We start from the raw sequence: 26,295 nt of genomic DNA on the forward strand, positions 1-26,295 counted from the left end.
GCCAATCCAACAACAGCCAAGCCCACCCTGTGCATTTTCTTTTTCCACCAAGTACCGCCGCGCGCTTGTAGGAAGCCCCAGGAAGCAGCACAGCAGCAGATGAGGGACGGTCAGATCCCATGAGGACCTCCTCCTAAAGCCTCATTTTTGGAGATCAGCTTAAGTCTTGAAGCAGAAAGCTTAACACCACTTTGAGTTATTTGCATCAACTGATCTCACACTTCTCCAATGGCATTTTCTCAGACCTTACTGAGCATCAAGGTATCCCAGCTTTTTCATACAAGTTTCTGGCCATTAGCACTGTGGAATTTCATTAATGAGAATTTCTCCTCAGCTTACAACCACCCCCATCCCACAGCACAGTGCTCCAGCCACGCAGGCAGCCCTGCCGGGATGACATCCTGGTTGGAGACAAGGGCCCCACCACGTTCCTCGCAAGCTGCTGCGCTGGCTCGGGCTGCATCCTCATTCCTGCGTGCCTCACACCAAGGAGGGACCCCAGAAGGCACCGACCTGAAGCCTTCTCCTTCCTGGAGAGGCCTCTTACCTGCTTGAGGGGCCAGCCAGCCCAAGGGACGACCAGCTGGCTTCCACCCTGACCTCCACAGCCCCTGGGATGGCAGCAAGCTGGTATCTTCTGCTGGCAGACAGTGCTCCCCAGCTGCAGTAGCTCCCCTTTATCTCCTCGAGTTGGGGTGCACAGGTGAAGATGAAAGGTCCCTAACATGCTCAGCCATCCTAATTCAGGGTCACCTCGTGGATGGGCCCCCCCGTACCCCCTGCACACCGTGACAAGGGGCTCCGCAACCCTGAGGGCACCCCGGAGCCTTCACAGGCTGCCAGGCAGCGACCCTTCCACCTCTGGCCTAACAGCAGAGGGAGGCGAAGGAAGGAAGCTGAAGGAAAAAAAAAAAACAAAAAAAAAAAAACAAAAAACCAACTGGGCCCCACCAATGAAACAGAACAAACTGCAGGAGACACAGCGCAGAGGATTACAGGTTTTTATTTGTCAAACGTTCCCCCTAGTCTAGCACATTCTACAGTCTTGCTAGCACAGATGGTAACAAAGAGCCTGTAATGGTTCAGAAGTTACACTGCTACAGAGAGCAAACAAAAGCAGAGATTATGTTAAAAAAAAAAATAAATCCTTGTGAGAAAGGGGTGAAAGAGTGCGGAGGGGACGGGGTGGAAGCTGCGGCAGCTGGAGGTGCCTGCCCCGAACAGCAGGCGATGTGCTAGCGCTGCAGAAAGCCCTCCCGTGGTCACCTCAGGCGAAGCCCCCACGGTGCTGGGAACACTTCCACGGAGCCCCCGGTGCCTGCTGAGGGCTCCTTTTGGGAGCAGTCACCCGGCACCCACGCGGCACAAACAGAGCCCCGAAGGGCAGCACCAGGGCACCGGCTGCAGCCACCCCCTCCGAGCACACACCCGGAGAACCCAACCCTTCATCCACCCGACCTGCAGCTCTCCCACCACCTCTCCTCCCTGCTCTACCGCGATGCCAGCTGGAGATTTGATTCCATCGGCGAGTTTTCCAGCCTCTACAGACACATCCTGGTGTGATGCGAAGGCTAATGAGAAGAGGGGATCCCTTCCTTGAGGGTTACGAACTGTAGTGCTGTGTTATCGCACGCTCCCGAGCTTTCACATGGACAGATCTTTCAGGCATCTGGAGTCACCTCATTTGCTTTTCCCCACGTTAATTACGACAAGTTTCTCATTAGGCATGCAGCTGAGGCAAACCCGAAGCCAAAGCCATCCCTGTTCACGCTCACATCCCCAAACTGATTTTTTTTGTTGCTGCTAATGGGTCCATACTTGCACATTACCTCGGTGACAGCCCAGGACACCACTCCCAAGGCACTCCTACCCGCGGCACCAGACAGGTTTCTCATTCCTGGAGCAAGGCTGGCCCTGGAGCATTTGAGTGTGGCTATAAATAAGCAACTAAGTAAGAAAATGAACAAACCATGAACTATATAAAAGCTTTCTAGGCATTTCCTTTGGAAAAAGTTGATTAGTGCTACTTGCTTCTAGTGTGAGCCTCGCTGATGGGTACACACAGGCTCTGGAACGCTCCCACTGCTTTTATTCCTCTCCCCAGAACGATTCAGCCGCAGTTTTTAAAGCAGCACAGGGTAGGGGATGCCATGTTTTCAGACACCAGCTACGAAAATTAAGGGCTCCGAGAAACTCCCAACATCCCAAGCTTTTCCAGGAAGCTGGTAGTAGTAAAATACGCTCAAGTTGTAAAGGCTCAAGCCATTAGCTAAAGCCAGGAGTAAATAAAAGCAACAAGCCTGCCTCCTGCCAGGCTCCACGGGCAGCTGTGAGCAGAATCCTTCAGCACCCAGAGCTGCGCGGTGGCCTCACACCACGTTTGATCCCCTGGAGGTGAAGGAACTTGGTACCAAGCTCAGCGAGGGCAAGGAAAGCGCACGCAGCACAGCCTAAGGCCTCGAGCCAACAGTCCCCTGCCCACCCCTCTCAGGCACTTGTCCAGGAGCCCCGCTCCCCGCCACGCTCAGAGCTGCTCTCTAAACCCCAGCCCAACCCCTCATTAGAGAAAAAAGTACCCGTAAGCACAGGGCCTGCTGCTGCTGACTCAGAACAAAGACCCACCGAGACACCACGCCGAACCCAGCAGCAAACGCTTTGGGAAAGAACACAAACACCAGGGCAAGTGGCGGGGAAGCCCCCTCCCAGGTCCACCCTTTCAGCAAGCAGCAGTTCAAGAACTTGAAAGTCTCTTGTGTCACTTGAGGAAACATCCCAGGCTCCGAAAGGTCAGGGCTTACAAAGAGGAAGTTACCCGAGAAGGGGTTGGAGACCTCCCAACTCCTCTGCATCCCTGCCCTCCGCGCCTGCCATCCAAACCCTCCTGCCACCCAAACGAGGAGTGAGGCTGCCTGAGCCCACAACGTCCCATTTGTTGTCCCACAACGTCCCATTTATTGTCCCACAATGTCCCGTTCACTGTTGGCTGAGCTCTCCCGGAGCACCACTGGTCTTCCCAGCACCATCCTCGCCACTCGTGCGCTCTCCAGCACCTTCAGCTCCTGGAGTGCTGCGGGGGCAGCGGCTCCTGCACAAGCTGCAGGGCTCCGTTTCCATGCTAAAGGTGTTAAGGTTGCATTTAGCAGCTCCACGCGTGCTGGGATCCTGTCCTTTGGTACTGAGCTGGGAAGCAGCGTAACCAACCTGCTTGCACTTGCAGCCAGCACGCCGTCCGTGCCTGCGAAGCCCGGGCAGCCTCTCAGCTTGCTCTGGAGCTCCTGGGACTCATCCCCCCTCAGGGTCCGAGCAAACAGAGTGGCACACGATGTGCCAAAAAGCACAAGTCCTGCCACATCTGTGAGCTGAATCAGCATCACGGCTGATCCTTGTGTGCAGTGCGTGCCACGTGCAGCACGAGGGGTGTGCGGAAGGGCTACCTGTCAATTAGTGTAACGAACTAATCACAGTGAGCACGCACATCCCCGCTTCGAGCCGGCAGAGCACGGGCTGGGATGCCAGGGGTTCAACTTTTTTAATTTTTTGGTTTTGCTTCGGTTGCGGTGAGGTGTGGCCAGACATGCAGATTGTGGGGAAGCACTGAACGTCTCACCGCGAGGGCTGCCACGAAGGCAGCCTTCAAAGCCAAGGTTATCAAATTGCTCGAGGGCTCTCACGGCAGGGCACGCCGACGATAAGGCTGCTGGAGGCTCCTCGTCGCAGGTAGCCAGACAAACCGCTCCTGTTCCAAGCTCCACTCAAATGAAAACGAAATGAAACCCAGGAGAACAGAGCAGACAAGGTGGTACGAGAACACGGCTAATTGCACTGCACGACAGGAGCCTCAGCAGAAGCCACCACCGCCTTCAGGAAGGATTTGGGAGGCTTGCTGCCAGACCAAGATTACTGGAACATGGGAAAAGCACCGCATCTCCCACAGCTCCTACCCCTGCGAACGCCAATAAGGTGACAGGAACATGCCAGCTAATGCTCTCAGCTAATCTCCTGACTTCCAGCTTCTGTCTGGCAAGAACAAAGCCGGGGCAGAACACGACACACATCCCCAGGGGGATGCCCACGGGCCCCAAGTCCCCCAGCAGCAGCAACTTCAGCAACGAAACCCCACAGAAACCAAAAAGGCAGCTACCAAATCCAGCCGAGTGCCCTCCCTGAGGGCTACCCAGAGCGTCAGCAGATCCAGCCCACGCCATCCCCTCGGCAGAGCAGGGCATCTCCTGGTGCATCAGCTACGGCCCTACCACTTAAGGGATTAGCTGAGAAGCAGCGTGCTGTGAATGGTGAGCGTTCCCTACCCTCGTGCCCTGCCCACTTTTTCGAACGACGTTTTCAGCTTCTTGGCCCAAAACGCCCTCGGCCTGTCCCTCCCACGCTGTAGTGTTATCTGGTATCAAGGGGACAGATGCAGCAAGTGTGGTTTGTTTGTTTGTTTGTTTTTTTATCCAATAATCTCATTTTCAATTAAAATATATATAATATATATTTAAAAAGGTTTAGAAAAGCTTCTATGTAATTTGCAGCTACTTTTACATATAGATTACAGTAATGTACAAGCCTTCCCCAAGGTGGCTGAAACTGCGGGGATTTGCCAATTCTTTCCCCCCCCGATCGCACACGTTACCAAACAGCAAACGTGTCTGTTCCTAATGCAGCTCTGAGAAAGAAGTCTGTCACTGGTACCTCCGCGGAGGGAGAGATGCCCAACACGCCTAAAAGGGGACACACTCAACATTGGCTTCATGTTCGCTGTAGAAAGTTCCCGGATTAGTAAAAAAATATTTCATCTATAGAAAATGCCCTTCTGAAAAGCAACCAGGGCTCTGTTAAGGCCACACCCAGGCTCTCCTTTCCTCTGCTGTAGCAAGGGAGATCAGAACCAAACCCCAACTGATGGTTTTGTGTCCCAGAAACAGCTATTAGCACCTGTGCCTGTTTCACAGCAGCCTGGTGTATTGGGAATGTGCTGAGAACAGCATAGGGACTTCTCTAAACGTGCTTCTCACTCAACGGGGCTTAGTTGGCACAGGGAAAAACTCAACGTCCCCCCCGTTCCACTCGGATGAACGAGAGGAAGCCTTCGGCACCGCCACCACCACCCTTCCCTGCAGGACAACGAGGGGCAGGCTGCAAACACCGAGGCCGACCCCCGGAGCAGCACGCCCTCTTCCCAGCAGGGTTTCCACCCGCACGCTCCTTCCAATTCCTCTGCGAGTCTGCGGGATACCAAGTGCACATCTGGTGGCTGAATGGAAACGTCCAACGACTCCGTCCCGGAGGGCGAGCCAGCAGAGCGGGCCCTCCGCCAGTCCGAGGCACTGGGAGACTTTCTGCCAGAGCAGAGCGAGGATGGCCATCGGGATGCTCCTCCAGCAAACCCAACTCTTCACGTGGGAAAACATCGCCCAGCACAGAGGCTTCTGGCCAAGGCTTCTACCAGGGCTCCTCGTTGGACCTGTACAGCCCAGGGTTTCCCCAGAAGATCCAAGGCAGGGTCAGGTTTGTAGGAAGAGACGTGGCACGTAACAGGATTATTTTTTAAACTCTTCCTGTTGCAGCCAGATGCAGGTTGCCCTTTCTTCCCAGGTGGGCAGCCCCTTCTGCCCAAGGTGTGGCGTGCAGGGAAACTGAATCCAACATGCTCCATTCTTTTCTCTGCCAGGGGTGGGAAGCGAAGTCAGAACCCGATGTTCAAAACCTGAAGGACACTAGGAAGAAGAAAAAGAGCCAATGGTTAGATCTCAGCTCCACTGGGAACCCTGGGTGCAGAGAGGAGGAGTTAACTGCTATCAGCCAGCCTCGTGCTGCTCAAAGGATGCCCACTTCCACCAGGGAACAAACACAGATCACGAGAGGCCTTGGTCAACAGAGTCAAGCGGAGGATGAGGATGCGACTGCTCAGCTCCCAGCTTCAGAATACAATCGAGACAAGAGACAAAACAAAAACACAAAGGGCAGAAGTGAACACTCCTCCGGCAAGCTGATGGCACCATCAAAGCTGTGCGAGATAAGCAGGTTTAAAGGACTTTGCTAACACCAGAAGCGTTGTGGGAAAGCAGGGAGGAAGAGCAAGGTACTCCCCACCTTAAGCAGCCACAGATGTGAATTGGGAGGGAAGAGATGAAGAAAGGGCTTTTTTTTTTTTTTTTTTTTTTTTTTTTTTTTTGAGATCACACACGAGAACTGCTTATACTCAACCACTTAAAGAAATCCCATATCTACCTACAAAAAAAACCACGTATTTCTAAATATTTCATCACCCCAAAAGTCTTAGATATCCCTTCTCAGGCTTTCTGCCTCACTCTGGCCAGAGTCAGCTTGCAGCGGCAAAGCAGCAGCTGCAGCTCCCTCAAACAAGCCCTGGCAGACATCTGAGCTGGTTTAAGACACTGACATAACACCTCCACTGCAGGTCCAGGGTCCGCTTGGGAAGGCAGAACAGCAAGGCATGCTATAGAAATACAGGGCATCAAGGCAGGAGCACTGCTGAGTACGAAATAAACTCCTGGCAAAGGAAAACTACAAAGGGGAGGGAAACCTGAAGAAGAAAACACACTTGCTTAAATGAAAAGCCAGAGTAACAGGCTTCGGGCAGCTGCAAGATGATGGGGGGAAGGGGTTATTTATTTATTAGCTTTCTGGTAGATGGAAATGCAGCGCTGGGACCAAAGGGAAATAGAGCACAGCAAGAAACAGCAGGGTCCAGGCCGAGCTGGGCACGGGACAAAGGGGCTGTGAAGCTACGCGGAGCTCAGCTGAACAACTGAAGGCTGCAAACTGATCTCTGGAGGAGCAGAATGACCACGCCGAAGCAGGACAAACCGCACAAGTGCACAGAGGAGGCAGGTCTGTCCCCAGGTGTCCCTCACCACAGGCTTTGCTCACAGCCTTGCTCATGAAGGCTGCGTTCAGTCCCATGCTGCTCATGTACCCAGTGCGCCCAAACCAGCAAGTGGTGAGCAGCAGCTGTGGGAGCAACAGGAATTTGTTCTCCCGTGTGCTGAGGACAGACCAAGGATTTATCCGGCTTCTGGTTCATCCTGGCTGCTTGCTGATCCCGTTCCGGGATCTGATGCTCAGCTTTTGCTCAGCGTTATGCCTGTACCTGACCCAGCAGGGCAGAGACAAAGCCCTCAGACACTACTCCGGATGGCTGCAGGTTCGCAGTCATTTACAGTAGCTGTCACCAACGTCAACTTCACATGGGGAAAAAGCACGGTTTCCGAGCAGGGACACAGCTCTTTACAGTAACAGATCCAAAGGAAGGACAGATGATCCAAATCCTGACCTCTTCGCAGACGCTGATGTCTGCAGCATTTTTTTTTTTTTTTAAACTCCTAAATTTGAAATTTGAGAAAGCTTTCTGCTTTCTTTTCCCAGGGTTATTCATGGTCTCCAGGAACTCTCCTGTTTCTCGCCACGCACATCCTGTTCCCCTTTTCTTACAACCCTGATGCACTCCTGACCCACACCTCTCTGCCTCGGCAGCACTTCGCAACGTGTCTGCCTTCCTTTGGGGAAAAAAACTCCCCTTCATCTCACCCCACGGAGACAGGCAACACTTAAAAGCTTTGCAAAGCCCAGAAAAAAGCAAACAATCAAAGGGCAGAATAAAAGACTTGGAGGAAAAAAGCAGAGTGAGCAGGCAGGCTTCTCCAAGAGCAGTACTGCAGCTCAGGGCTGCTCACCCAGGAGCACAGAGGAGCCCCCTTTGTGCTGGTGCACAACCTTGTTTAAGGACTCACTCAACATCTTGCTCTTTCCTCAGTGAGGATGTGCCCAGCACATTCCCCAGAGGGTAACACTTCAAACTCACGCCATGAAGAAAGCAGATCCAAGGGTTTTAATCTCAAGCAACTCCTCTGCCTCAATAAGCAAGGCACACACCAGGTATCAACACGGACCAAGACCCCAGCTGCTGCGGAGCACATCCCTTCTCCCCCTTCAGCACATGGTTACAAGTCACACCTTCACCTTTTGATAACCATGTCATCAGCTTCCCTGTTTTATACCCTTAAAAAAATAAATAAATCTATGCCTGGTATTCTGTAGACAGAGCTCTTGCCTATCCATGCCAGGTGAGTGATGCACCCAGGACTGTGGGATATTTCCATCTGCCCTGTTTTGAACACCCTATGAAGAACGTTTCACCCCACAAACCCAACGTATTCCCCTAATGTGACGACCTGCCCTGGCACAGCACACAAAAAGCACCGAAGCTCACAGCAATATCCAGTGGGGTTCAGAGCAGCACCCAGCGCTGGAACAGCCCCAGCCTGTCACTAAGTTACAAACCATCCTTGGGCAGATGAACACTGCGAATGGTTCGTCAACTAAATTGGGCTTTGAAATCCAAACTGAGTTTCCCCATTGCACCTGGAGCGTGGGTATTCCGTTTAAGACAGACACTCTGTAATTTGGCAAGGGAACACCTAAATGCACAAGACTATAAAAAGCCACAAGGAAACAGGGGAAAGCCTGATGGATCCTCCTTCTCTCTACAGGAAAGAGATCTTCTAAGTATGGAGAGAAGAATATCACTAACAAATGAAGTCCTAAGCAGTGTGCTGGGATTTGGAATAACAGGGCATTGACTTGTGTTTAAAAAGTCCATATGTAATAGTGTATCAATGTGCTCGCAGGGTTTAAGTACCACAAAGGCCAGCGTTTCACTTTGTCTGGTCCCAAGCACTTGTCTGGAACAGCTGCACTGGGGCAGAGCAGAAAAATATTTACCCTAGAACCAGGTCTCCAGCACGCCCAGCAGCAATCAGCAGGAAATTCAGGCTGAAAGGGACCTCCAGAGGTCACTCAGTCCAAACCTGAAGGCAGGACTACCTTCAGGTTACTCAGGTGCCTTGGAAATAGCAGAAAGGTCAAGCACACGATAATTCCGCTCCTTCTCCATCACCTTGAAGCTCAAGGGCTTCCCACAAGTGAAGCAGGACCTGCAGTATGCCCGGACTTCTGCCTGCTCAGCTGGCCACGAGTACTAACCAAACTTGCAGCACTAACACCACATCTGGCTCCTGCACAGGAAATAATCTTGGCAAGGCTTCCAGTTTCCAACTAACATCCAGTCTGTGCTCTAGTCCCTAAAAGAAGCTGCCCATACTGTTAGCTAACTGAGCTCCGAGCATGAAACATGCCTTCAGCTCCAGTTCTCTACTTCTCTGACTGCATCAGCGGTTAAAGAGCCTCAGATCAGGATGACAGAGATAAGATGTTTTTAACTCTGTTTCTCGTACATTTTATTTGTGAATTTTATTTATTCAAGGAATTTCTGAGCACGAAAGATCACCAGAAAGGCAGCTGTGCTGCTACTGAAAGCATAAGCATGTGATACCTTCCTCCTTCCATCTCCATTCATGCCACACTCCCATTTTCTCTTCCTTTCCCATTTTAATGGCTGCATAAGCAATTCAGCAGTTGATGCTGACAAACAGGCTCACCAGACTTCACAGAGACTCTCCCCAGATAAGGGAATGGCAGAAGGTCTGATAACAGAGTGATTGTCCTGCTGCATGCAGGGCAAAGCAGGCAGTCATGAAGCAGACATACTTTGCAACCTCATATACTAGAAAATTTTGCAAGCATAATCATAACCTGGGCAGAACAGTGTGTGCCTGCTCAATTAACCCGCTCTGTATACACAGCATCACGTCTTTACGGGATCAGCATATGCTCTCATGTCAAATTCGGAGCTACAGACACCACGTGGCAGAGACCAACGTCCTGTAGAGCAGTCACCTCTGGGAAGAGACAGCAGGAGTTCCTTTCGGGTTGCTGCTCTACTCCATTAAGGAGTTTATGGCCTGGTAGGTTACCTTTATCTGCCCTTTTCTCCTTCTAAAAGGGAATGCAGTTTCCCAGAAACTTTTAACTCAAAGAGCAGTTGCTCTTCCAAAGAGTTACCTGTCTGTAGCTACTGCAGCGTGGGGCACAGGAGAATTCTCAGAGATGATCCCGATACAGCGCTGGAGCATTTGACACAACTACACCTACCTTTTTGTGCTCCTGAAGTTAACTTGGTACCCAGGTATGGTTGGAGGCCTGCGAGGTGCTGGGATAGCTGGGAGTAGACAGAACAGGTTCAAAATTAAAGTCCAGTCCTTCTCCATCCATGAGTTCGCTGTTGATTATGTAATCCATGTCACATTCAAGGTTCTCCATGTACATGTCAATGTCCAGGTCAATGGGCAGCCTGTCCTGGTTCAAGCCCAGAGGAGCAGGGCTAGCTGAAGCAAGCAGTGGCGGACTGCCCAGCTGGACTGACTGGGCAGCCCCTGCAGAAACTGGAGCCTTCAAACTGTTGATGCTGCCAGCGTTTTGAGGAGATGCTGCTATGGGAAGCGTCGATGGCAAAACGCTGGCACCAACTGGTTCTGCCTGCTGCTCCGCAGGCTTTCCTCGTGGATTGCCCGAGCTCATCTTACTCTGGGTGGCTTGTCCACCCAGGAGCAGAAGAGTTCGGCTGCTCATCCTGCTGCCAGTCTGTGGGAGAACTGGATCCACCTGAGTCATCAGAACATCCCTCGGAGGCGGGGAGCTGGGTGTCAGAAGAGCTTCCAAGGTCTGAGGGCCGGAGAAGTGGCCGACAGAACTTTGCAGTGAAATATCAACGGGGTTAAAGAGGGAATTGCCAAAAGTAGCGGTCTGCCCAGCCGCGTTTGGGCTCCGCAAGGAAAAGCCGGACTCTCTTTGGATCTGACCACTGGAAGCAGATTGCTGGGTGGATAGCACAGATGAGCTGGGAGACATCAGATTTAACCCATCGATGAGCTCAAGCTCCTCCGTCACGGTTGGTGGAACGTTGCTGGATGCACTGGAGTACACCATAGACGGGAGAAGCTCTTCGTCGTGGAGGTCATCCTGATCAGTCACGATCGGAGAAAGCCTGGCACTAATGGTGCTTGCATTGGAACTGGTTCGAGGCCGGAAGGTGTTCCACACATCAGAGTCCTCGTTGCTTCTCGAGGACGGGCTCCCCGGCCACTTCGGGAACTGGGAGCCAGGGCTGTCAGCAGTGGCTTCTGGAGCGGACTGGAGAGAGGGCTTCTTTTTGGATGCTTTACCTCTGACTTTTGCGAGCTTGCTGCTGTTGTCCATGGAGGCAGCTCTTCTTCTCGGTGCTTTTCCACTTTTCCCGCCTTCGGGATTGAGCATCCACCAAGAACTCTTCCCAGTGGCTTCATTATGAACTTTGATGAACTTGCTGTGCAGGGACAGGTTGTGCCTAATGGAGTTCTGAAACAGATAAGAAAGAGGAGCTGTGAGGAGCTGGCAGGTTACACCACGGCTCCACCTGGAAACCTCACAAGCATAAATGCATTCAGACAGCATCCAGAGCAGAAAGGTAGAACAAAGACCCGCACAAACCAAACCTGCCATCGCAGCTCCAACACGCCCGACAGCACAAGCAGGCAGAGCAATGTCTCCTTGATGCACCAGGGGTAAAGCTGCCACGACAACTAGCAGCTTCCAACTGGCATGGCCAGCACTGACACACAAAGAACTCTTCAAGGCCGTGTGCCACTGCTACAAAGGCTGCAGCAGCTGAACGTACCGCAGGGCAAGTAAGCAAATTCCCAAATACAAGTTCAACGTGAGCCTAATGGAGTTTGAGCCAAGGCTGCTGCTGGAGTGGCACCTTCACCATCTCTCCTGCTCCCACCCTCCTGTTAACCCCGTTAGCCACCGAGCAGAAACCTGGCTGGAGTTTTTTAGTTTTTGTACGGTGAGCTTTCAGCAGGATCAGAGCACGACACGGAATTGTATTGGTTGAACAGCCTGGAAGAAGAGAAATGACAAACCCCACGCAATTCAGTATGCCTTTCACTATCTCCATCCCCAAAACAGGATAGGATCTGTGGAGCAAGAGTCCTAGTAAGTCTGGGGGCTGCCAGGGCACTCCACACGGAGGCAGCACGCTGTGTGCGTTTCTGATGGGGTAAGACATTCAGGCTGGTAATGCCCTCCCACACTGTACGTGCCAGTTTTAGCTGCTCCCATCTTTCCATCTGGCAAGGCACGCGTTCCTTGTCCCTCCTAACACCCTTCCCTTTGCTAGAAACTGCAAGCTAAGATGTCTGTACCCCAACGAAGTGAATTTCAGTCCTGCAACTGTGCTGATAACCCCCAGTACTTTGGGATCAGCGAGCACCAACCTCATTGTTTGAGCAGAGCCCCCCGAAGATCCCTCTGAAGCCTGTGCTGTGCATTTGCTTCAGATTTGCATTTAATTTGTTCAGATAGTCAAATTACACGTAATTAAAAGGTGCTACACCAGCAGCCCAACAGCGGTCCGAGAGCAACACCTTTTTCATATCAGCTGAAAGGTTCACAGCAGCCTTCAACTTCCCTGCACAGTCCCAATTCTGAGCCACGTTAACCGTGCTTTTATCATCCTTTTCCAGTGCTTCTGAAGGCAGTTCTTTCCTGCCCGCTGCCTTCCCTCTCCCCACCCTTTTCCTCTCAGCCGAGCCCTTACCATGCTAATTCTGTCCACCTTACCAAAAGGATTGTCCTCAAGTGAGGCAGAGCCAGCACAGCAGAGTGGAAAGTTTTCACAGAGGTGGAAGGAGACGTGTGAATTGCTCTGAATTAGCTCTCGTTTTAACCTTTGGCTGCTGAGGCTTTGGACAAGGCTGGCTGCTTGTGATCACTATCTACGGAGACGCAAGCTCCTACTTGGAGAGCACCCCAAGGGTTACTGCGGAGCCAGAGCCTGCAGGAACACGTGCGAGCCAGGGCTCTTACAGAGATCTGTGATGGGAGGTATTCACACTAACAGCTACAGCAACGCTCCTGTCTAGCATATTCTTTAAGCAAGGCTCTCTTTCCCTTCCAGCACGAACACCAAGCGGGCACAGATCCTTCATTTATCCTCCTGAAAGCGATCCGTGAGCTCCTGAGGACACCCAGTCCTGTCAGGCATGCCCTGCTAGCTTGCATGGAGCATACACTGAGAGTTTCAGAACCGTTTTTAGTGCCATTTACCAAAATGAAGCTTTAAACCAACGGGTTTGAGGCTTCAAAATTTCCCAAATGCAAGCTATTTTCTGCTATAGCTGGGTTTTGAGTCCTCTGTTAGCAAAAGCACGCTGCACTGCTGCGAGCATTTCAGTGACACCGCAGCCTGCAGAAAAGTAACCTCACTTCTTGTGTCTAAGTGAAAGTCCCAGGGCCTCATTTTCTGTCTAAAAAAGAAGCCTGAAACAAGGCATCTTGAAACACGTCTAAGAATTACATCAAGATCTGGGAAGCCCGCTACCTTTTGTGCAACAGTCTCGAAGTGCTTGTACATGTTAGTGCTCAGCTGACACGATGGTAAATGGCTGGAGCCACGGGTAGCTGCTGTACTGCTCCTTCCTGCCTTGCCTTCCAGCTCTCCTCCTCCCGTAACAAGCATCTGTGACTCGAAGCTGCTTCAGAGAGCTGATCTGACCAAAAAGCAGCCCCTCAGTGCTAGCAGAGGCACAGAATGTATGGTTGGAGGCAAGAGGAAGAAAAAAAACAAACACAGAACGCTTCTTATGTGACGGTTAGCTGCTGTCAGAAGTGCAACGTCTAAATTATGACTTTCACACCTCTCTCTGCGAGGCAGCTCACCACTGCAGCCACAGCACCCGTGGTCATCACATATCTGCATGCCCGAGCTTGTCTGCATGCTGAAATACTCGGTCCTGAGCATCCCAAAATAGATCTGAGCCAGCTCCCCTCCCAGGCCCCGTGTTTCGAGGCAGAGGGGTGTCAGGGAAGCGAGGACCGGCCAGCACAAGGAGCTGCTTCATGTCACACAGGTGCTAAACCTTACCACGGGCACAAGGGAAGCTCCTTTGCTGTTAGCTTTGTCAGGCTCCCACACGCTGTGCTCCCCGGCACAGGGATGCAGCCACCAGCGTGATTTAATGTCCCTAACGCGTGGAGGGCAGCCTCAGATCTCACTGAGAGAGTGAGTGGAAAATTAACGATGCTAAAATAATCACAGAACTCCAAGTCAAACCTTGCAGGAGGGGAAATGACAGAATTCGGTCACCCAGGCAACCCTGACGTATTTCCTTTCTCGAAGTTAAGCAACTCCAACCAAAAGCAGAGAGATGGAATTAACTTTTTAGCTGCTCAGCTTCACAGCAGCCTGGATCCTCCCGCGATGCAGAGCTCCTGGCATCCGCTCCCCCAGCTCTTACCGCTGGGACGCCTCTGACCAGACTGCAGCCCGAGCTGGAGGAAGAAGCAGTTAGGAAAGGAAAGCCTGGGTGCAAATCCTTAGGAGTCCCTTCAGCACCTGGCTGGGAGGGGAGGGGGGCGGCTTACTGCATCCTATAGCGGTTCCTACAGAGCGCTGCTGTATGGTCGGTACTGAAGTGGAAAAAAGCTGGTCTGTGTCTCTAAGCCATCACAGATCTAAGATGATTCCCGTAAATCACACATTCAGACAAAACCATTGTGAAACTAATGGCAGACGTTACACAAAGGTAAGGCCCGGCCAGAAGCATTTCGGGTACGCTGACCACCGAAGCGCTCAGCAGGCCCAACCGCCTCACGTGTGGGACAGCCATAGCACAGCGGCTAACAGCAGCCCCAAACTGCTTCCTAATTCCCAAGAAGTCACCAAAACGTTAAATCTTCCCCTTTGATAGCATCCCCTAAAGGCAAGCAACCCTCCTTGCCCTTGTACCAGCCAGGCCTGGCCCCACGTGCGCTTCACCCTGAAGGAGAGGCGAGAGCCACCCGAGCTATGGAGCCGCCATATGGAAACGCTGTCTGAGGGGCACGAGTGCTTCTCCCAGAAGACAGAAAGCCGGTGAGAGCCTTCCCGAGGGACTCTGGGGCTTCCCAGCAAGGCTGAGGCTGCCTACCATAAAATCGGAGTTGTACTCGCATCAAATCAGAGCCTTCAGGACAGCGTGTTCAGACAAAGGCTGCTCACAGCGCAGAGGAGAAACAAGCTGAGACGCTCCGTCCTGTGACACAGCTTTTCCAAAGCTGGGAGAGGGCAGAAGAGGAGGCTCCTTTGTGCCGGGCCTGGATCAGGAGGCACACGGAGCCGTGGTGCAAGAGCCGTGCGAACGAAGTGCTCGGGGCCAAGCCAAGCACAAGATATGTGAGGAAAAACACAAAACAACGCCTGTCCTTGAGAGCTCTGAGCTTGCACATGTTCACATGGATTTCAGGGTCTGGCCACGACTACTCCCAAGCACGAGTGCCATTCTCCTGGGAAATTTCAAGTTCCTGATACCAATCATGGAGGCACCTGAATTCCTAGCAAAAAAAAGTCTCTGAAGAATCAGGGAGGGACAAAGCTGGATGAACAATCACGGCAGCTCCCTGCAACGTGTTCTCACTGCCTCGGAGGCACACAAAGAACATGGTCACATCCCAGCGCAGGGCCATGTTCCAAAGCAAGGCCTGTAATTGTGCAGAATTATAATTTGCCACCACATTCTTCGGAGGCTGCAAGGGAGGAGGCCCCGCCTTCCGCATTTGTCAGTGCCTGTCTCTGCACTCACCCAGGCGCTTGGCTCCAGAGGCTTTCGGAAAAGTCTTCGTTGCAGGGATTTTGCAAAGCTACGCTCCAGCAAGTAAACAACTGCTCCCCAGCCAGAGCTCCAACACTGCTCCAGCAGCCTCCTTCCAGAAAGCACACGTGAGCACGGACGTCAAGCTCGGGAGACACAAAGCCACGGCTTATGAGGAACATTTTCCTTTCTGTAATCTTTCAATCGGAGTTCAGAAGAAGAAAATCCTCGCTCTCACAAAAGCAAACACCGGGGCAATTGACACGCTTACCAAGGCGGGCAGCTGAAGCCACGCAGGATTAGATAGAGCAGAAGAAACTTGTTGGAACAAGTAGCGCCAGCATCCCGGGAGCTGCCTTCTTTGAGGGCTGACTGGAAAATTAAGCTGTGCCATAAAGAATAATCTTTCAGCAAAGCAGCTTTCCAAAACAGACTGACGGGGAACAGGAAAGAGCAGCAGCAAAAGCTCCAGGTAATTTGCCTGACGCTGCACGGGGCAGACGGACTTTTGCCAAAAGGAGAGCTCCCCCCTGCTTCACAAGGAGGACACTCCACGAGGCTTCAAGTGAAGAGAAAACCAAAAGCCAAGAAACCCCACCACTGCTCTGTCACGCTCCTGTTCATTATTTCTGGGCCGGCTTCTGTTTGTTATTCCCCCCACACTTCAAGAAAATCCAGCGAGGTTGCTGGCTGCCGAGACGACGTCTCCCTGCGCTGCTAACGCCAGACAAACACAGCGGGGTTGTAAGAGGTAACAGCAAGCAGGAACAAGTCCTTTCCACCACTGCTGCTCCAGATACCAACAGCCCCTCTCCCTCCCCTCCTGGTACAGCAGCTTCAAAGCACCCAAACCAACCCTGCTTACCAGCCAGCAGCACCCACAGCTCTGCCACAACTCCTGAGGATTAAGGGGACTTGTGTTTTGTTCCGTGCCACGATGGCAGCAACGACACCAGCTTCAAACTGAATTTAAGATGTGCACCTTCTCGTTTTCACTGCCAGAACAGTTAACAGAGTGTCACCGTGCCAGGCACACCAACTCACAGCCCTCCTCGGGACACCCAGCAGAAAGCAGCTGGTTTTCCTCACCAAATGAGGTCAATGCTGTGGGCAATCAGGCCCTGGGTGAGCCTCCCCTACAAACAAACGTGCACCGGCCTGAAATTCAGGCAGATTTATGCTTTGGTCAGAGCTATGATGCTGAGTTTTATATTTCCTTTTGTGTTACAGCTTTTTGGCAAAAAGTCAGTTATGCCTCAGCGAGCAACAACAGGGAAATCCTTTGAATGTCTTCTCAAATCATCCTCCTGAAGTCACCGTTACCAAAAGTCAAAAGCAAACCTGTGCAAATATTCCCACCAGGACACGTTCCTTCCCAGACAAAGGCTTCCTTCATGAAATAAAAGAAAAATCAGCTACCGACTTGGGCCCTCACCTGTGCACATTGAGAAGCCACAATTCTGACAAGTCTAAGCCAAAAAAAAGCTTTGAGGACACCAGAACGCTCCGGCACAGTCCAGATGGACACAAACAGCTAGCACCACTATTTTAAGGAACCGTCCGTTGCCTTCTTCTAGATCTGCATACAGAAAAAGCAAAAATTGGCTGGGCAGCAGTCAACAAGCCAACGACTGATGAACTTTTCGCCTTTACCAACAAAAGCCCTCACTTCACGTTGTGTCATGCTGTGGCAGCGGGGGAGTCACTCTGTAATGCTGGGCAGAGCTGCAGGGGACACGCCAGGAAGCAGCTGAGAGCCATCAGGTCACACACACGTCGTATGAGCACGCAGAGACAACTGCATGGAAGATTTTTAAGCAAAACGCTGCCCGTTTTTATAAGTTAGCTCGGCTGACCAGAGAGATGACACCTGCTTCGAGCAGAACGCCCTGTAAATTTTTAATTAGTGCTGCAGCTACCTTCAGTTGTTGCAGTAGGTACACACACACACACACACTTGAATCAAAGTGAACGCCAAGTACCAGAACACAGATGTGACCTCAGCCTCCCCTAAACTAATGCAATGCAGCAGGGAAATGTAATTGGGAAATTTCCAATGGGAAATATCTCGGGTTTGCCACAGTAAAATGCCTTTGGAGGGAGAAAAGGGTGGTTTTAAGCTCACTCTGTTCCTGCAAAAGAGGAGACAACAGGTTTGGGAGAATATTCAGTGTTTCACGGAGAAAGCCCGGTCCTCAGCATTGCTCAGCACGGCGTCAAACTTGCTCACGCTCCTGGATGCACGAAACGCGACGAGCAGCGCACGCAGACTGCTCCAGAGGGTTTTATGTGCTCCTGCTGGATCAAGCGGAGCTTTGCTCAAAACGCTCACCGCCCTCCTCTCCCAAAGTCTGAAAGCCGGAAGGAATTATCCTCTTATCCAGAGAGCAGCTCGCAGAGCGCCGAGGAGAGGATTACAAAGGAGTCTGGGGACACACCCCTGCAGGGACACTTCTGCCTTTCAGCCAGGTTAATTCTTAACTCCAGCTGAATTATTGCAGGGGAAAGAGCCTGCGCGCCCTGCGAGCCCTCCCTTTAATGAAGTACTTCAGGCAGCTCAGGAACAGCACCCATCACCTTCCTCGAGAACAGATTTTTCCGGATTTCAGGTTACACCCTGGCCGTCCGTAACAGCTGTATTTCCCTCTATTGTACATCGGAGCGAGACAGCTGGGAAGTAATCATGAAGTAATAACAGGTTTATGGGCTTTGCACTAACTGAAGCAGGTAGAAATAAAAGTGCTCTGAAATACGCACTGCTTAAATTCTCTACTTGAGGTGCGCTGCATACAAACAGAACATACTACACGATCAGAGTATTTTTGCCAAAAGGCAGAAGCCCCAGAGCTCCAGGAGCTGTGGTGCTATCTTAAAAGGCACCGAGATGTTCCAGCAGCATTTAGCAGCAGCCCTGCATTCGTTTCCTTCATCCAAACTCATTCGGTTCCAAACTGACGAACCCATAAAAGCTAAGACAACCAGAGAAGTTTTCCTTTTACTTCACAAATCTAAAAAGATGGAAGCACAGCTTCGCAGTTCTAAAAATACCAAAGAGCAGTGGAAACAGAAAAAGAGGCAAGGCACATTCCTCTGCAGAGGATACATCTTTTGTTTATTCACTTTGCCCTAAATACAAAACACGAACCTATCCAATTTACTCCCAACCCACAAAAAGCAGATTGAGCTGCCTTGATTGCTTCAGGATCATTGAAGCTGTGTCTAACACGCCTTCTTCTAATGCACCTCGATGCAAGCAGATTAAGGAAATCTTCACCAGAAGAATTCTCCATGTAAGCAGAACAAAGCAGCGCTCCCTGCCAGGCTGCGTGCCCGTGCCAGCGCTGAGGAGGGCTGAAGCTGGAGCTCCACGGTCACTGCAGGAGCGCCGAGCACCACCCACGCACCCACCCTAACGGACAATGCCCTGAAAACGAAAAGCTTCTGCTGGGAATTTCCCCTGGCAGCCGAACAGCTTTCAGCTGTGTTTCCACGATGGTTTTCTGTTTGCTGGTTAAAGTCAACAGCGCCGAACGGCCCTAATGACAAGGCGGGCTGCCTCCGACCACAGCTGCTGCCATGCTGCCCTCCCTCATCTCCCCCAGCAGGAAGTTTCAGTTCTCTCCCCAGCCTGCGAGGCTACAAATAAACCCTGGCACTAAAAACATCTCCGCAGAACGGCTACGGCAGCGCTATCTGAGCGAGGGCCGATTGTGCAGATTGGCATCTCCACCTTTCCGCAGGTCAAATCCAACCGCACGTTTCCCAAAAGGGATCCCTGATGAAAACTCTGACCAAAACCCAGACTGCAGGTCCCCTTATACAGCAATAAATACAAAAGAGAACATCCACACTGGAGCAAGCCCGCAGTACGCCTGTTTTAGCATCCAGCCTGGCAGGATACTTCACGACATCCCAACTTCCACACCTTGGGACACATTTAAGACGACACATTCAACTTTGGTCTCAAGTACCATTGCCAAACAGATGCTGACAGGAATGCTGAAGAGAAATGACACCAATTCCACGAACTGTTTGCCAAAATAAAACGATCCTATAGGGCAGCAGGACCAGGACAGCATGCCTAGGCAGAGGAAGCAAGGAGCTACCTTCCCGTGAGACCAGCAATCTACCAAAAAGAAAGCAAACGCACCCCCCACACTGCCCCAAATCAAAACTTAACAATGGGAACTCAACCCGCACACGGGGGAAAAGGAAAAGAAAGCAAGATGGACAGGGGATTTTAGTCAAATGACAGGCTCTCTCTGGGAGCTGTCAGCAAGCCAGATGAAGGGCGACTGTGAGAAGCTGTCTGCCAGCCCATGCCAACCTCAGCTGTGACAGCTGTGTCCCTCTCACCACGTCCCTCCCCTCTCTCGAGCAAACATCAGCGCTCCTCACGCAGCCACACGGTGTGCCCCTTAAGAGAGGGGAGCCAGCTGAAAGCTCACCTCACAGAAAAACCTGCCTTTTTTTTTTTTTTTTTTTTTTTCAAAATTAACTTCCTGCATTGACTTAATGCAGGCAGAGGAACGCATGGCTGGAGTCATGGAAGTCCCAAACCTCCCTGGCTCAACCTCAGAGGAGCTGCTGACCAGCCCTGTGAACAACCAGGAGCGTGGCACACGCCTCACTCCAGTCTGCTGCCGGACTGACAGCTCCCACTCCTCAGATCCCACTCTCGTGGCTCCACCGTCACACAGGTATATGAACATGCACACGCACGAGGCCAGCCCGAGGGGCTCTTTCAGCAGCCACCCCTCACACCTCCCTTTCTCCTTGCCGGAGCTCGTTTGACTGACCAGCACAGGGCCACCGGGCTGCCACCTGCAGAGGACTGAAACAGCGGGGAGATCTTTTAACAGATCCTAGCGGCTGCCTCTTCTACAAGAAGGGAGAGAAGAGCACTGAGGCTTTGGAGCTGCGCGTCCTGGGCTCTACTTTCCCTTTCCTACACTCCAGCAGAGGTCCTCAGCCACCGCGGCGAGAAAACACCGGCACCGCTCTAGGTCCACAGCCCCTTTTTTTTTTGTTTGTTTGTTTGTTTTTTTCTTTAAAGGGAGCTGCTGGGAACCGCCGCCGGCGCTCACCTTCCAGCCGGCCGAGCTGTTGCTGTCGCCCTTGTCCTTGAAGTAGGGCACGGAGCGCACCATCCACTCGTAGATCTGCGCCAGCGTCAGCCGCTTCTCGGGGGCGCTCTCGATGGCCTGGCTGATCAGCTCGGCGTACGACTGATTGCCCCAGGCGTTGCGCCGGGAGCCGCCCTTCCGTGAGGCCGCCGCCGCCGCCGCCCCCCGCGCCCCCTCCGCCCGCCCGGGCCCCGAGGCCGCCCCTGAGGCCGCCGCCGCCGCCCCCGCTCCGCCCGCGGCCTCCTCAGGGCCCGGCAGCTCGGGCCGGGGCAGCGGCCAGGTGCAGGAGCGCGGCCGGCTCTGCGGCTCGAAGTCGGGGTCGATGTCCGGAGCCGCGGTGCCGGTGCCGCCGCCGCCTCCCCCCCCGCCCTCGCCGCCGCCGCCGCCGCCCGGCTCGGCCATGGGCCCGGCCCCGGCCCCTTTGTGAGCCCCGGGCCCCGCCGCCGCCGCCGCGCCGCTCTGTTTACCAGGCAGCGGCGCCGCGCTCTGCGCCTGCGCGCGCGGGGCACGCCGGGACTCGTAGTTCCGCCAGGGCGGTGGAGAAGCGGCTGGGTGCGGCGGGTGGACTACAAGTCCCGGCGACGCCCGCGGAGGAGGGGAGGGGGGAACGGGGCGCGGCGCCGAAAGGGGAGCGTGGCAGGCGGCGCGGCGGCGAGACTACAACTCCCGGCAGGCACCGCGGCGGACCGGGCTTACATAACCACCGCCCCCGCGCTGTTTTTCAGGGCTGTGCCCCGGTTTTGGGCCTAGCCTCGTACCCCTCCCGGCCAGGCCTCGCACCCCGCGCGGCCCCACCGGGTCCCGGCCGTTTTGGTGCGGGCGATGCGCGGGGAACCGGCGAGCGTGTTATCTCCATACAGATTCCGGGGCCGCGGTGCGGGGGGTGCCCCGCGCCATGAATAGCTATAAGCGGGCGGTGGGTGACGGCCCGGGAATCTGAATAACCACCGAGTTATGCTAGCAGCCTACGGACGGCAGGCCGCTATGCGCGGGCGGGGCGGCGGAGCCCGCTGCCCGGGACCATGGATAAGGGCGGATTTATGCAGGTGGCCTATGAGCGGCGGGGCGCAGTGCGCGGGCGGGGCCGCGCGGGCTGCGGCAGGGAGCGGGCCGAGGAGGAGGCTGAGGCGGCTCCACCATGTCGGAGGCGGCGGTGGCCGACACCCGGCGCCTGAACGCCAAGCCGCAGGACCTGACGGACGCGTACGGGCCGCCCAGCAACTTCCTGGAGATCGACATCTTCAACCCGCAGACCGTGGGCATGGGCCGCGCCAGATACACCAGCTACGAGCTCCGCATGAGGGTGCGGCCCCCGCCGGGCGGCGGGCACCGGGCCGGGGACAAGGCCCCGGGGAGGGCCGGGGGCAAGGGGAGGGCCTGGGGGGGGGGGGGGGGTCCCGGAGCCTCGTCAGGGGCTCGCCCGGCCTCAAGGTCAGCCAGGCGGGGCCGTGGGGGCCTCCTGGGGGTGTGTGGGGGGTTATGGGGGGGGTTATGGGGGGTGGGGGTGCCGGCCCGGCCCCTGCGCCTCTCCCCTCACACAGCCCCGGGGGGTTGCAGGCCGCGGCTGTGCTCTTGGGTAGGTCCTGGGACGTGTGGGCAGGGCCATCTGCTCAGCCCTGGGTGTGGACTCGGTCGATTTACCCAAATTTTGTGGTTTTGGGGAGTGCGGGGCAGGTGGAACGCCCGGCCGGGCTCAGCTGGTGAGCCCTCCGAGGCATCTGACAGCTGAGCAAGTGAAACTGAGCGTCCCCCGAAGAGAAACTTGCTTGCAGTGGCTGTCATGGTGCTGGCACAGGCCTGTGCTCGCAGCATGATTTATAACTGCTGAGTCTCCGCTGCCTTACGGAAGGATTGGGTGTTTACTTTTCTTTCTGTCCTGATTCTTGGTCCCCACCAGCCTGTTGGCAGATGGCGGTGAGAACCTCGTAGTCTCGCTGAAACCAGCTCTTGTGGACAGACTCTGAAGGCAGACAGCTTTATTTTGTAGATCTGACCCCGAACAGTCAGCTGTGTTGCAGTGGTACCTGCATATGTCTGGGGGCTGTGTGTCAGGCTGTGCTGCCTTAGTCCCCTTCATGTTTCAGAGTATCTCAGTACTGCAGAGATGAAGTCCCTGTAGCTGCCAGTCTTTAGACTTTTTGGGAGGAGGAAGGGGAATTGCTGCAAGTTGCTCTGGTGGCACAGGCCCACCAGAAAAAAAACTGCTCATCCGTTAGGGTGTGACGGTCTGTTGTGCGAGGAGATTGTAGCGCCAGGTCTGGCCTTGGGCAGTCGCAGGGACAAGATTTCATCCCTCAGTTCTTCCATGGAAATGCCGCTGTCGGGTAGGAGGTTCTTCTGCTCTGCAGGCTGCTGTGAAGCTGTCTTGTAGATCACCTCAAAATGGAGTGAACTCAGGAGAAAAAAAAAAATTAAAAAATCAGCTTTGTCTGCATTTGTAAGCCCTGGTTTCAGTGTGCGCCCCTGGGTGGGGTGCGTGTTCCTGAAATAGTAACTTGAGGGGGAGGGAATGGCTGGCTCCAAGTAGCCTGGCAAGTGCTTGCTTGATTCTGAAGGGCTTCGGTGCTTGTGCTCCGTCCTGAATAATGAAGCTGGGTGTTCTTGTGATGCCTTCTTCTCTGGGGGCTTGGTTTTCTAAGCGCAGCTTCAGGTTTCAATTGCATGTTGAAACGCTATCTGGCTTCCGAAGCAACCTGCAAATTAACTGCTGCTCTTCGTTACAGACAAACCTCCCGATCTTCAAATTGAAGGAGTCATGTGTGAGGAGAAGATACAGCGACTTTGAATGGCTGAAGAATGAGCTGGAGCGAGACAGTAAGGTGAGGTCCAGCTCAGACCTGCCTGTCCCTGCCAGTGGGTCACATAGGAGCAGTTGTAGCGACAATCTTGCCCAGAAGGGAGGCTGTGGTGGGGCAGCTTCGGGGCTTGATCTCTGGCCGTGTGGTGGTGCTGGAGATGAGTGTGAAATGCTTTAGGAGGCCCTCTCACAGGTGGCGCTTCTGCTGACAGGAGTGGTTCTTTGCTTTCAGATTGTAGTGCCACCGCTGCCTGGAAAAGCTTTGAAACGACAGCTTCCCTTCCGAGGAGACGAAGGCATCTTTGAGGAGTCCTTCATCGAGGAGCGGAGACAGGGCCTAGAACAGTTTATTAACAAGTAAGCTTGGTGTCCTGGGCTTGCCGTGTGCCTGCCCTCCCAGCTACTGCTGGCAGAAGAGGGTTGTGGGTTGACCAGGAAGGAGTCTTGATCATGCAAGTGCTGTGCTAAAGGATGGTGCCTGCTGCCAGGTGATGAAATCACAGCTGTGAAGTGAATCCTACCTCCGGTGTAGGTTGTGTTCAGTGCTCTGTTCTGAGAGGGAAGCAAAAATTAGCAAAATGGCTGTGTTAGAGACCTGCTGCCTGGGCAGCGTTGGCTCAGGATGTTTGTGATCTGCTGCGGTGCATGCTGTGGGGTGTGTGCTCTGTTTAAGCAGCTGTTCCTGGCCCTGCTGTACTGACCTGCTGACCTTGGCCTGAGCCCAGCAGGGCTGTGCTCGGAGCAGGCTGCCCGTGAATGAGGCCTGCCTTGCTCTCTCCCCACAGAAGTGGGAGTGTGGGGATCTCTGCGGTGCCTTTGCTAACCTCCACATCTGATTTTCTTCCAGAATCGCTGGACACCCACTGGCACAGAACGAGCGCTGCTTACATATGTTCCTGCAAGAGGAGACTATTGATAGGAATTACGTCCCAGGGAAAGTGCGCCAGTAGGAGCACCTGGCACTGTCTTCCTCCATTCCACCCTCCCTCCTGCAAAAATGACATTTATTTTTACACTAAATCTGTCTTCTCTGAACCAGCTTTTCCTCTCTTGAACCTCCCAGTTTGTTCAGTATTTTCCTCTTTTGTAACTGGCAGCAGCTTGTTCTACTGGGCTGTGGTCTTGGCCTAAAGCTATGAAGATTTATGCAAGTGAATGTGTTGTCCCGCACCTAGCGGCAGGTGTGAATAGGTGTGGAGCAGGAACTTGCTTATGGCATTATGGTGTAGGAGCTGCCTCTCTCCCTGTACAGAAAGGTATGAGATGACCTTCACTCCCCTGTCCATGCAGCCCCAAGCATCTCTGCAGGAGACTCTGAAGAATAGCAGTTGTCATGTTGGTCAGTGATTGCATCAGGTATTAGAGTTTTAGTAAGGCTTATCCAAAACAGTGAGTAGGTGCCTGGGTGTGTTGGTCCCTCGTCCACCCCGTTCGCCCTGCATGAAATCCCCGTTCTTCACTGTCTGGAAGTGCTGAGACCCAAGACTTACTCTAACCCTGCTCTCAGCCTCCTGCGTACAGACCTGTTTGGTGTATTAGTGTTACTCCCCCTCCTTTCTCGCGTGCTGCTGGCAGCTCGGGGGGTTTCCACGCCGTGTGCTCTCCCGATGCTCCGCGAGAGCGGTTTGGCGCGTGGAAGCTGGGCTAGCCCGGGCTGTCGCAGCGTGAGCTGCGGTGCCACGGCCCAGGCTTTAAAAACGCCACAGCCAGCTCTGCTGCGGGCTGCTGCCCTGGTGTTTCCAGCAGCACCCGGTTCAGCTGAGCTGCGCTGACCTTATCCCGTGCCCCAGCTGCGGAGGGGAGGGGAAGGGAAGGGACCGGCCTGGCCGAGGAGCAGGTGGAGGCCGGGGGCTGTTGCAGCTGCAGGAGGAGCCTGGTGCGAAGCGAGGGTGGCACCACCTCTCCAGAAAGGGACGGCAGAAAGTTTGCTGGGTCAGTCCTGGGCTAGAGGCTTGTGCGTGGAGCAGGGTTAAGGACTGATAGGTTTTGTTTGTGTTCTGTTTTTTTTTTTTCTCTCCGGTGAGCTAGGTGGTCACTAATGTGGAAGGGAAGGCACAAGGCTGGTCAGGGAACCGTCCAGAGCTCGGGAGAGACCACGAGGCTGTGACTTGCTGCACCAGAGCCGTCCTTTGGAGACCCCTCTGGCTGTCACAGCTGCATCGAGCAAGGCTTGGCCTCTGCTCGGGGAGCTCCTCGGGTCAACCCTCGGTCACTTTGTGGCAGCGTGGTTGAGCCTTTCTCGGGGCACAGGCCTGCAGTGGCTGACCTCCCGTCCCTGCCAGGCTTCCTGCCCAGCATGTCCCCCATGGTCTCTGTCACCTCTCCTGGGCTTTCTGCTGAGGACCTGGTGCTCGTGGGCGAGAGCTGGATCTGAGAGATGAGGACGAGTTGCTGAAACCGGGAGGGAGCTGCTCCGGGGGCCGGCGGAGGCGGCCGTCCCCTGTCTCCCCGCCAGCCCCCGCTTGGGGTGGGCTCCCCTCGTCCCGCGTGTCCCGCTGCGGGGCTGCGTCCGCGCGGCTGTCCCCCCCCGTCCAGTGTAACCTCCGGGTCCGTTCGCATTAAACCACTGTGAAGCCGAGTCTCTGCCTCGTCCTGTGGGCTCAGGGAGGGTGGGCTGGGGAGGGCTGGGCTGGGGGTATGGACACAACTGGGGCCGGACTCCTCTCGGCAGAAAGCGCGGCAGCTCGGGACGGCTGGGATGCAGCGAGCAGGACCGGGCCTGTCACCTCCACACCCGTCACCGCGCCGCTGTGACCCTCACTGCCCCCTGGGACGACCCCCGGGGAGCCGCAGCCCCTCTCTCGCCTCACCTGGCTGCAGCCCCGCAGGGCCGCCTGCTGTA

The 26,295-nt window shown here is 54.2% G+C and overlaps 2 protein-coding genes across 2 annotated transcripts; one reads left to right on the forward strand and one right to left on the reverse strand.

Moving 5' to 3' along the window:
• Positions 1-987: 987 nt before the first annotated feature.
• FOXO4 (forkhead box O4) lies at positions 988-21,553 on the reverse strand (the record flags this gene model as incomplete). Its single annotated transcript, XM_084294266.1, has 4 exons — positions 988-5,717; positions 10,015-11,256; positions 20,618-21,313; positions 21,515-21,553. The coding sequence occupies 3 exons, from the start codon at positions 21,551-21,553 to the stop codon at positions 10,033-10,035; spliced, it is 1,959 nt and encodes a 652-aa protein (XP_084150392.1). The 3' UTR covers positions 988-5,717; positions 10,015-10,032.
• Positions 21,554-21,737: 184 nt separating this feature from the next.
• SNX12 (sorting nexin 12) lies at positions 21,738-26,031 on the forward strand. The gene is made up of 4 exons (XM_084293849.1): positions 21,738-21,959; positions 23,380-23,475; positions 23,686-23,810; positions 24,301-26,031. The coding sequence occupies exons 1-4, from the start codon at positions 21,795-21,797 to the stop codon at positions 24,401-24,403; spliced, it is 489 nt and encodes a 162-aa protein (XP_084149975.1). The 5' UTR covers positions 21,738-21,794; the 3' UTR covers positions 24,404-26,031.
• Positions 26,032-26,295: the final 264 nt, after the last annotated feature.

The sequence above is a fragment of the Netta rufina genome, assembly GCF_964035555.1.
Source record: "Netta rufina genome assembly, chromosome: 12".
NCBI classification, from domain to species: Eukaryota; Metazoa; Chordata; class Aves; order Anseriformes; family Anatidae; genus Netta; species Netta rufina.

Bases quoted from the DNA above. Each gene is read 5' to 3' on its own strand.
- SNX12 (XM_084293849.1), top strand. From the start codon at position 21,795: ATGTCGGAGGCGGCGGTGGCCGACACCCGGCGCCTGAACGCCAAGCCG. The intron at 21,960-23,379 runs GTGCGGCCCCCG...TCTTCGTTACAG, and splicing joins GCTACGAGCTCCGCATGAGG to ACAAACCTCCCGATCTTCAA. The intron at 23,476-23,685 runs GTGAGGTCCAGC...CTTTGCTTTCAG, and splicing joins AGCTGGAGCGAGACAGTAAG to ATTGTAGTGCCACCGCTGCC.